The 11,459-nt window shown below is 45.6% G+C and overlaps 1 protein-coding gene across 1 annotated transcript; it reads left to right on the top strand.

The window, feature by feature from the left end:
• Window positions 1–6,497: 6,497 nt before the first annotated feature.
• LOC100284818 (uncharacterized) lies at window positions 6,498–8,670 on the top strand. Its single transcript, NM_001157713.2, has 4 exons — window positions 6,498–6,637; window positions 6,723–6,960; window positions 7,113–7,472; window positions 8,218–8,670. The coding sequence occupies exons 1-4, from the start codon at window positions 6,570–6,572 to the stop codon at window positions 8,326–8,328; spliced, it is 777 nt and encodes a 258-aa protein (NP_001151185.2). The 5' UTR covers window positions 6,498–6,569; the 3' UTR covers window positions 8,329–8,670.
• Window positions 8,671–11,459: the final 2,789 nt, after the last annotated feature.

Below are 11,459 nucleotides of genomic sequence, written 5' to 3' on the forward strand. Positions count from 1 at the left end.
CTTTGTTCCTAGTCACCACACCATGCTCATCTTGTTTGTTGTGGAATACCCACTTGGTACCTACAACATTTTGGTTAGGACGTGGAACTAAATGCCATACCTCATTTCTTATGAAGTTGTTGAGCTCCTCTTGCATTGCCACCACCCAATCTGGATCTCTTAGTGCATCATCTATCATGTATGGCCCAATAGAAGACATAAAAGAGTAATGTTCACAAAAATGAGCAACTCGAACGAGCGGTTACCCCCTTGTGGATGTCACCAAGAATGGAGTTGATGGGGTGATCTCTTTGAATTGCTTGGTGGACTCTTGGGTCTGGTGGTCTTTGATCCTGAATCTCTTGACCATCTTCCTTATCTTGATCATCCTCTCCCCTTGATCAATGTCCTCCTCTTGAGGTGGCTCATCTTCTTGATCTTGATCCTCTTCCTCTTGAGCCATTTGTTCATATTGAGTTGGTGGAGATGCTTGTATGGAAGATGATGGTTGATCTTGTGCTTGTGAAGACTCTTCGGGTTCTTTTGGACACACGTCTCCAATGGACATGTTCCTTAGCGCGACGCATGGGGCCTCTTCATCATGTAATTCATCAAGATCAACTTGCTCCACTTGGGAGCCATTAGTCTCATCAAACACAATGTCACAAGAAAGTTCAACTAGTCTAGTGGACTTGTTGAAGACTCTATATGCCATTGTGTTTGAGTCATAACAAAGTAAAAAACCTTCTACTGCTTTAGGAGCAAATTTAGAATTTCTACCTTGCTTAATAAGAATAAAGCATTTGCTCCCAAAAACTCTAAAATAAGAAACATTGGACTTTTTACCGGTGAGGAGTTCATATGATGTTTTCTTGAGGATTTGGTGAAGGTAGAGTCGGTTGATGGAGTAGCAAGCGATGTTAATCGCCTCCGCCCAAAACCGATCCGTTGTCTTGTACTCATCAAGCATGGTCCTCGCCATATCTAAGAGAGTTCTATTCTTCCTCTCCACAACACTGTTTTGTTGAGGTGTGTAGGGAGAAGATAACTCATGCTTGATGACCTCCTCCTCAAGAAATCCTTCAATATGAGAGTTCTTGAACTCCGTTCCATTGTCCCTTCTAATCTTCTTAATTCTCAACTCGAACTCATTTTGAGCCCGTCTCAAGAATTTCTTTAACGTCTCTTGGGTTTGTGATTTTTCCCGCAAAAAGAACACCCAAGTGAAGCGAGAATAATCATCCACAGTTACAAGACAATACCCGCCGATGCTTATGTAAGCAATTGGGACAAATAGATCCATGTGGAGTAGCTAAAGCGGCCTCTCGGTCGTCATAATGTTCTTGTGTGAATGATGAGCTTCAACCTGCTTCTCTGCTTGACATGCGCTACAAATCATGTCTTTCTCAAAATGAACATTGGTTAGTCCTAAAATGTGTCCCTCCTTTAGAAGCTTGTGAAGATTCTTCATCCCAACATGAGCAAGTCGGCGATGCCAGAGCCAACCCATGTTAGTTTTAGCAATTAAGCAAGTGTCTAGTTCAACATTGTTATTATTGAAATCAACTAAATATAGCTGACCATCTAACACTCCCTTAAAGGCTATTGAATCATCACTTCTTCTAATGACGGTAACACCAATATCAGTAAATAGACAGTTGTAGCCCATTTTACATAATTGAGAAACAGAAAGCAAGTTGTAATCTAAAGAATCTACAAGGAAAATATTAGAAATGGAATGGTCAGGAGATATAGCAATTTTATCCAAACCTTTGATCAAACCTTGATTTCCATCCCCGAATGTAATTGCTCTTTGGGGATCATCATTTTTCTCATATGAGGAGAATATTCTTTTCTCTCCTGTCATGTGGTTTGTGCACCCGCTATCGATCCGGATGCATAAACCTACAAAACAAATGTAGGCCTTGTTCTTAGGTACCCTAACGGTCTTAGGTCCTTTCACATTAGAAACAAGCACCTTGGGTACCCAAATACAAGTCTTTGGACTCTTGTGTTTGCCCCCAACATATTTGGCAACTACCTTGCCTGATTTGTTAGTAAGCACAAATGATGCATCAAAAGTCTTGACTAAAATGCTATGTTCATTTGATGCATTGTCAATCTTCCTTTTAGGAATTTTGGTATGAGTTGTATGCCTAGAGCTAGAAGCCTCATTACTACACAGAAAAGCATGATGAGAAACAGAATGAGATTTCCTAGCATGAATTCTTTTAATTTTGTGCTAAGGATAGTTCTCAGGATATAAAATGTAACCTTCCCTATCCTGTACCACAGGAGCCTTGCCCTTAACAAAGTTAGAAAGCTTGTTCATAGGGGCATTAAGTTTGACGTTGCTTTGGCTTCCTTGTTGGAAACCAATGTCATCCTTAATGTCAGGGTGTCTCCCATTATAAACATACTACGAGAAAATTTAAATTTTTCATTCTCTAGTTCATGCTCGATAATTTTAGCATTTAGTTTAGCTATGTGATCATTTTGTTCTTTAATCATATCAAGGTGATCATTCATAGCATTAACATTAACATCTCTACATATAGTGCAAATAGTGACATGCTCAACAGTAGATGTAGAGGGTTTGTAACCATTCAATTCTTCAATCTTAGCAATTAAACTAACATTTTAAGTTCTAAGACAAGAAATTGAATCATTACAAATATTAAACTCTTTAGACAAGTTTTCACATTTTTTCTACTTCAAGGGCATAAGCATCTTTTAGCTTAACAAACTTTTTATTTTTCTTAACGAGCAAGTCCTCTTGGCATTCCAAGATATCATCCTTCTCGTTAATGGTTTTTATCAATTCATTGATTTTCTTCTTTTGCTCTTTGGTAAGGTTTGCAAAAAGCGAAGTTAAATCATCATCATTATCACTAGAGCTACCTGCATCATCGGAAGTAGTGTATTTTGGGTTATCTCTAGAATGTACCTTCTTATTTTTACTATCCTTAGCCATAAGACATTTGTGGCCGATGTTGGGGAAGAGAAGGCCTTTGTTGATGGCGATGTTGGCGGCGTCCTTGTCGGAGAAGGACTCGGTGGAGCTCTCGTCGGAGTCCCATTCTCGTCCCATGTGCGCCTCGCCTCACTTCTTCTTGTTGTAGTATCTCTTCTTTTCCATCTTCTTATTCCCTTTCTTGTCGTCGTCCCTGTCACTATCACTTGTATATGGATATTTAGCAATAAAATGACCGGACTTACCACACATGTAGCAAACCCTCTTGGAGCGGGGTTTGTAGTCCTTCCCCTTTCTTTATTTGAGGATTTGTCGGAAGCTCTTGATGATAAGAGCCATCTCCTCGTTATCGAGCTTGGAGGCGTCGATTGGGAGTCTACTTGTTGGTGTAGACTCTTCCTTCTTTTCTTCCGTTGCTTTGAATGCAACAGGTTGCACCTCGGGTGTGGAGGTGGCACCATGCTCCAAGTTGACAATATGTTTGGAGTCTTTGATCATAAGTTCAAAGCTCACAAACTTGCCAATCACTTCCTCGGGAGACATCTGTTTATAACTAGGATCTCCACGGATTAGTTGCATTTGAGTGGGATTACGAAAAATAAGAAATCTTAGAATAACCTTGACCATTTCATGGTCATCCCACTTTGTGCCCCCGAGGTTGCGGACTTGGTTGACCATTGTCTTGAGTCGGTTGTACATTACTTGTGGCTTCTCTCCTTTGTTGAGTATGAATCGACCGAGTTCTCCCTTGATCATTTCGTGCTTGGTGATTTTGGTCACCTCGTCCCCTTCATGCGTCGTCTTGAGGACGTCCCCAATTTCTTTGGCACTCTTCAACCCTTGCACCTTTATAGAGGTGGTTTGGGAGTTGAAGTGTCTTATTTTGGCGGTCTCATTGGAGTCGTAGTCCTCATCGCCCACTTGTGATGCATGCGCTCCAAACTCAACAATATCCCAAATACTTTCGTGGAGTGAGGTTAGATGGTGCCTCATTTTATCACTCCACATACAATAATCTTCACCATCAAAATATGGTGGTTTGCCTAGGGGTACGAAAAGTAAAGGAACACGTTTAGGAATGCGAGGATAGTGAAGAGGCATCTTACTATACTTCTTACGCTATTGGTGCTTCAAAGATGTGGACTCGGCGCCGAAGGTGGAAGGTGAGGAAGAATCGGTGTCGTAGTAGACCACTTTCTTCATCTTCTTTTTCTTCTTGTCACCCTTCCTATGTGACTTGATGGAGCCGGCGGATTCCTCCTTGTGCTCCTTTTGCTTGTCGCCGGCCTCCTTCGATGCAGTCCTTTCTTCGTTCTTCTTTGCCGAATGTCCCGGCTTTTCCCCGGTTACCATCTTTCTTTTGGCGTGTTCTCCTGACATCACTTCGAGTTGTTAAACTCTAATGAAGCACCGGCCTCCGATACCAATTGAAAGTCGCCTAGAGGGGGGTGAATAGGCGAAACCTAAAAATTATAAACTTTGAACATGCACTTCACCCAGGGTTAGGGTTAGAAATAAATAAGTGTGAACTCGGAGTGCGGAAGATAGTTCTTCTTGCTATGAGTTGCTCAATCAATGCGGATAACTTTGGAAGCTAACTCAAAATAATGTGAGCAAGGGAACTTTAGAAAGAGAGGAGAGGGAAGAAACAAATCGAGTGATGTAGATCAACACAAATGAACACAATGATTTGTTTCCCGAGGTTCAGTTCCAATAAACCTACTCCCCGTTGAGGAGGCCACAAAGGCTGGGTCTATTTCAACCATTTCCCTCTCTCAATCGGTCACTTAGATCGGTCGAGTGCTTCTTCTCAATCTTACGGGTCACTAAGACCCCGCAAGGATCACCACACAATTAGGTGTCTCTTGCTTGCTTTACAAATCACTTAGAAAGTTTAGATAGAGATGAAGAAAGCACGATTAAAAGCCAAGCATTAAAAGCCAAGCAACAAGAGTAATAAGAAAAGACCCAAAATCACATTCTCTCAAGTCACTAATCACTAATGATCACTAGTCACAATTATGGAACTTGGAGAGATTTGGAAGCTTGAATGTGTCTTTGGTTGAAATGAATGCTCTTGTATTGAATGAGAGTGAATGAGAGGCTTGGATCATGTGAATGGAGGTGGTTGGGGTTGTATTTATAGCATCTAACCGCTTCCTAGCTGTTGCTCCAATTCTGCCGACTGCGGACGGTCCGCCCCTGCACATCAACAGTTGAAATCGCAACGGTCAGCAGTAACGGGTATATCAATAGATATAGTGCATTTGTGTCGTCAGATGTCAGATAAAGCAGTCGTGGACGGTCCGACCGAGCACCCCGGACGATCCGCGAGGACGCTAAAAATGCATTTTATCGAACCCGTCACCTTCGGGGTTTTCTGGTTTTTCAACGACCGGACGGTACGCACCTGAGGCCGGATGGTCCGTGCTTGGTCTCGGCCGGTACTCGCTTCTCCTTCGGACAGTCCATAGTGTAAACAATGTTTTTTTGCAGTGTTCCTGTCCGAGGCTCACCCTGGTGTCGCGGACGGTCCGCGCATAGGTGTTTGTTTTCCAAAAAAAGCTTCTCCTGTCCGGAATAATCTACGGTATTCCGGACAATCGATTTAGAATAGTTGTAGATGAACTTATGCACCTGATAAATGATCAACTAGGCAAACTAGTTAGTCCATAAGGTTTGTGATGGTTGTCAAACACCAAAATCGATTATAGGAAATGTTGATGTCATTTCCCTTTCAGCGGCACCGCTCCCTACAACGCTACACTCCAGGTACGGACACTTTAGGCAAGGGTAAGACTAGGAGGCACGACACTTTAGGCAAGGGTAAGACTAGGAGGCATTGATGTACTATCTTTTTCTTCCATGGACTCTCTTGTATGGATTGTATCGACTTTTTATAGACTTGTATGACCTCTATAGATTTTTATGATCTTGTATGGAATTGTATGAACTTATATGGACTTATATAAAACAAGCTCTATAGTCTTGTATATGTTGGCGCAGACATTAGTGTTGTTTATCTTGGCGCCGACCTCTATAGTCTAGTATTAAGCACAATTATTATTGGCGTCGATCGCCGTAGTATAGTATAAAACATACATAGGTATCCGCCCATGTTAGACGCCAATACTATTGATGTCGATCTAAAGGTTCATTTTTAAAATGAAACTAGAAATAATATATTTGTAAAAATAAAACACAAAAAAGAACTAAATTGCAAAAAAATTTGGACGAGTGAGCTCGCTGTCTGGGGCTTGCGTCGTCGACGCGGCTGCCAAGGTAGGGCCGTGGCCGGGCGCTCTAGAATTCCCGCACGTTTCTCTCCTGGCGTTTACACGAAGTCACGCAGAGGAGGTCAGGAGGAGACCAGGGGAGCCGTGCGCGTGCGCGTCAGCGTCGTCGGGTGCAATTCGCGCACGTTTCCCTCCTGGTCGTTTACACGGAGTTAATTAGTGCCCGCGTCCGCGTTAGGTGTGGGGCCCTACTTGTAAGGCTCACATGCCGGAGCCTATAAAACAGCTCGAGTGAGAGACCAGTGAGTGAACTCATCACTCCCGCTTCCAGCTTCCCGCAGCGAGCATCAAAAGGAGAAGAGCGAGAGAGAGCAGCAGGCATGGAAATGGGCGACAGCTTCGAGTACTACTGGGAGATGCAGCAGTACCTGGAGTCAGAGGAGCTCAGGTATGCCACGCCGGACGCCACCGCTATCATCGGATTTGGCAGGGAGTCGTCTGATTCGATTGTTCGGAATTTGCCGTCGCTGCAGCCTCTACATGGGCACCCAGGACGATGCCCTGTCCTGCTACGACTCCAGCTCGCCGGATGGCTCCATCTCCAACTCGTCCTGGGCGCCGGCGGGCGTGGCGGCCACGGCGTCCGAGAAGCGGGAGGGCCCCGGCGGCGCGGCGGCCGCGAACAAGAACATCCTCATGGAGCGCGACCGCCGGCGCAAGCTCAACGAGAAGCTCTACGCGCTGCGCAGCGTCGTGCCCAACATCACAAAGGTGAGAGCCCAGGTCCAGTCCGTCCGTCCGTCGGCATTGCATCGCATTGCCAGAGGGATCGACGGCAGGTGAGGTCGTCCAATCCAACCAAATCCAGTGAGAAGCCATCTTGTTCTGATTCTGACGGCGGAGACATCGCAACCGCGTCGCAGATGGACAAGGCGTCGATCATCAAGGACGCGATCGAGTACATCGAGCAGCTACAGGCGGAGGAGCGGCGGGCGCTGCAGGCGCTCGAGGCCGGCGAGGGGGCGCGCTGCGGCGGCCACGGGCACGGCGAGGAGGCGCGCGTGGTCCTGCAGCAGCCCGCCGCCGCCCCGGCGCCCGTGGAGGTCCTGGAGCTGCGCGTGTCGGAGGTGGGCGACCGCGTGCTGGTGGTGAACGTGACGTGCAGCAAGGGCCGCGACGCCATGGCCCGCGTGTGCCGCGCCGTCGAGGAGCTCCGGCTCCGCGTCATCACCGCCAGCGTCACCTCCGTCGCCGGCTGCCTCATGCACACCATCTTCGTCGAGGTACGTCGTCGGCAGGCAAGCACTAGCAGCAGCATATATGTTCGCATTGTGCATTGTTTGCGAAGCAAGCACAGAGTGCTCTGCTTTTTCTTGTCAAGTTTTCGAATGCTTAGGAATTTAGGGGATGTTGGTTTTGACCGTATAGTTTGACATTTTTTCTCCTGTTCTTTTCTTTATTAGGGCTTATTAAGACTAATTTAGAAACTTTAAAAGGGATTTACATATTTCTAAGAGAAATTAGTTTATTTTTTCTGGGTAAGATTAGAATCTACTGGAAGAACAGTGTTCTCAAACTAGACCTTAGATAAAAAAAAAGTGGAGTGAATAAAAGATCCTGTGTTTCATAACGAACGGCACGAATTGAAAAGGGCAGCGACGAGTTTCCTGTACTGCACGACGCCATGGCTGCCCTGCCCCTCACATGTCGATAGCACGTGGAAAACGATGGGCACGTGTTCGAGCCACCCGCAAGTCGCGCCGTGGCTGTTTCCATCATGCATGAATTATTAGTACTAGCACTAGCAGGAACACAACAAATCTATTTTCCACATGCTTGATAGCGACTGGTCCGAGTCCTACGCCGTCGCCGGGCACAAACTGCACGTGCTCGGCTATCTCGCATATGATTAGTGTGTGTGGGTTGGATCGGATGCGAGTGACTGATTGGCATTTTTAGCATCGATAATATTTTACTATTTTTGGATGAAAAAAAAGAGACTTACAATCCTGTGGTTTTCTTTGCCAGGTGGATTCGGACCAGACGAATCGTATCCAGATCAAGCACATGATCGAGGCCGCTCTCGCCCAGCTAGATGATGCCTCCGCGAGCCCGCCGAGCGTGATGAGCTACTATTAGAATCGGACAACCGTCACGCTGACATGCACGAGCCGGCCTAGCTACTGTGGCCGACCGGTACTGTTCCGTGCGCGTATATAGGAACTAGGAAGAAGTGGGTGCTTTGTTTGCTATATATGAGGCACTAGGTCAGGGGGTTTTGTGATGGGGCTTTATGCAACTTTGATGTAATGGACCGAAAACGACAGATTGAGTGTTGGCGGCTAGCTCCCATATGTTTAGAGTCTAGGGAAGGAATAAATAATCGAGACAAGTCTTATCCCTGTATTTTTGTAGAGAGGTATTTGAAACAAGAAGTTCATCAAATACAAGGGAAAAATGTCATGGCGACAAATATGTTAGAAATCTATGGAGTTCTATGTTTAATTTAATCTGAAAATAGCATAATATGTGACGACACACATGTGTATGTATATACTTACTAGTACTTGCAATAGTACCTTATACATACATGCAATTATACTCATCATAACGGAAATTATGCTAGATCTAACAGATTTAAATTTAGGAGGTGAAATATATCGAACAAAGGGACATGTGACTATTCACATGAGTCAAAACCGTATGTTGCTCGAAGTAGTAGATCATAGAAGAGGATCTAAGGCAGCACTGGAAAAAAGACAACGATCAACGAGCAGTCACAAAGACACTTTTAAAACCTGACCAGTCCACACAACCGAGCAGGTGTTACAGATGCGTGCGGTGGTTTCAAATGCCTGCTCTCCTAACACTCTACGCGTGAAGAATTTTGGGATGGAAAGATTAAGGTCCAACTCATGACTTTGTAATGTTTTGTTGTCTCTTTTGCTCGTGCCAAGAGATCAAGATATAATAGTAGGAGTTACAGAAAGATTAAAATGTGGATCAGTCACCATAACATACACTCATTACCTCGTATCTTATAGGTTCATTACACCTCTATCAATATAGTAATTAACTCCTCCATTAACCGTTCCAAGTGGCAAAACAAGGCTACTCATAAAACGGCACAATCACGAACATATAAAAAGTTCTCACTACACAGTCGTTTGATATCCTATTGTTTCAATAAAGACTATTGTCGACGTTTGATAGTCGGGGGTAAAATGGAGATGTAGAGGTTTGACAAAGGGGCTCTTGAAGGGCTACTCTACTAGCCTTCATGGCGAAGGGCATAGCCTAGTTGTCGTAATATGGCAATGGCAACCCTCCCAAAACTGCTAGAGAGCCAGTGGGTTTTTTGGAGGTTTAGGCCATCACGACATAACACCATATGTCCTTTTTTGGATCAGATTCAAGAGAAACGACTGAGTCCTATCATAGTTGGCTAGCCAGATCCTGAGAGTATGAATGCGTGGAGTTGTCTGATTTGGTGAACGTTGTCCCTCGGGTTTCCTGCCTTAGGTCGATTGAGATTGTTTGAGTGGTATTGACTCGGGTTGTCTGCCTCTATAGTGGAGGCCTCCCCTCCCTTTTATAGACCAATGGAGAGAGAGTTACATATGATAGGTGGGGCATGGGGCTAGATTGAATGCCTGTATTGTCCTCCATTTATGGGTGCCCCCATCCCACATTTATGGAAGCCCTGTTGATGTCAGTCTATCGTTCTAGGAGTGTTAGTGGCGCAGTAGGCACTCGCACCACCTGTACCAGATATCCCAGGCATCGTGTGGAGCTAGTGCAAGTTTGTCGAAAGCATAATCGTGGTAGGGAGAGAAGTAGGCTCTCCATGCCTCCACATCGGTCTTAGGAACTTGAATATTACATTATTGATGACTAAGTGTGCTTAGTCACCGTAGAGTATGAAGTGGGTGGCCTAGGACATGATAGTCCATAGAGATAACCAACCATATCGCCATAGTGGTTGTCCCTATAGGTGAGCCCTAGAACACGCACGCTGCCACAGACCATAGTGGCACGCTGGTGCCACCCTAGCTTGCCTAGGCCTGACAACCAGGGAGTAAGAATGATGCTAATATAGTTGTACGTATCATGTTAAACAAGGCACAATATGTCTTATGACTCTACCAACTCATTGATCGACCATGACATCACTGACATACAACATGGTGAGTCTGGAGCCCTCCTTTTGACCGTGGTCACTGCAGGGGGGCAGAATACGTGGCATGATGGGGCGCACACTAGAGGCCGAGTACGGTGGCCCCCTAGGCCTCACCTGGCAGTTGATAGAGTGCTTTGTATGAAGGTGTTTACCCTATGGTTCTAGGCCCCTAGAGGAGCCCCAAGAACAGATGATGTCAATAAGTGTAGAGAGCCCTCTAGGGGTCTAGAGCCCTATTGATAAGGCCTAGGCCCCCTAGCGGGTACCCAAAACCATGTGGGAGCATCGAACCCCATCATGAGTAGGGAGCCAAGTGGGCCATGTGTCGCTACCGGACCCACTATAGGTTAATGAGGTCTGTTGCGGAAGGAAGCCTTATTAAGCATACGTGCGGGGGACCCCCTTAGGTTGATGCGTGATGGGGGGTCCCGACCATGTATTCTTCTTATCTCTTCAGGGGTCTTGTCAACCTGACCTGCCTTGAAGGTAGGGCCCATAGCCTGCCCTCTATACATAGACATAGTTTGGCTATAGCACCTAGGGTACCCATACCCAAGGGCTCTTATAGTGGCCCTCAGGTCCACTGCAGGCATAGAGGTTGCGAGTGGTGCCAAATACCCAAAACGGTAATTGCACAAGGGGCAACCATCAGGAGTGGAACTGTTATTTTTCCTAACCGTCAAGGATGGCAGCGACACAATCATTTGCCATGGGTCTCTGTGCGCCGCCCTTGGGCTATGTACAGTAGTTTCAACCATGCGTATGGCTCCCTTGGGGACTAAGAAGTGCCCTTGGGGCCTGCACACTGAGTGGGAAATAAATACAACATTAGGGCAAACGAGAGGAGTTTTACCAAGTTAATAGGCCCTTACCACATGCGCTATAGCAGGGCTAGGCTTTCTAGTATCAACCTTCCTATTTTTGGTGCTAGAGTTCTATGGAATATATCCCTACGTCCATCTCTATGAGATGTTCATCGGTGTACACTCAAGTTTGGTGCTTTTCCACAATTTCTTCATCCTTTGACGGACAGGAGGGGGAGACATCCAAGGTGGTTGTTATTTTTAGGGATGCAACAACAACGACCCTA

Source organism: Zea mays, chromosome 10 (assembly GCF_902167145.1).
Source record: "Zea mays cultivar B73 chromosome 10, Zm-B73-REFERENCE-NAM-5.0, whole genome shotgun sequence".
Taxonomy (NCBI): Eukaryota; Viridiplantae; Streptophyta; class Magnoliopsida; order Poales; family Poaceae; genus Zea; species Zea mays.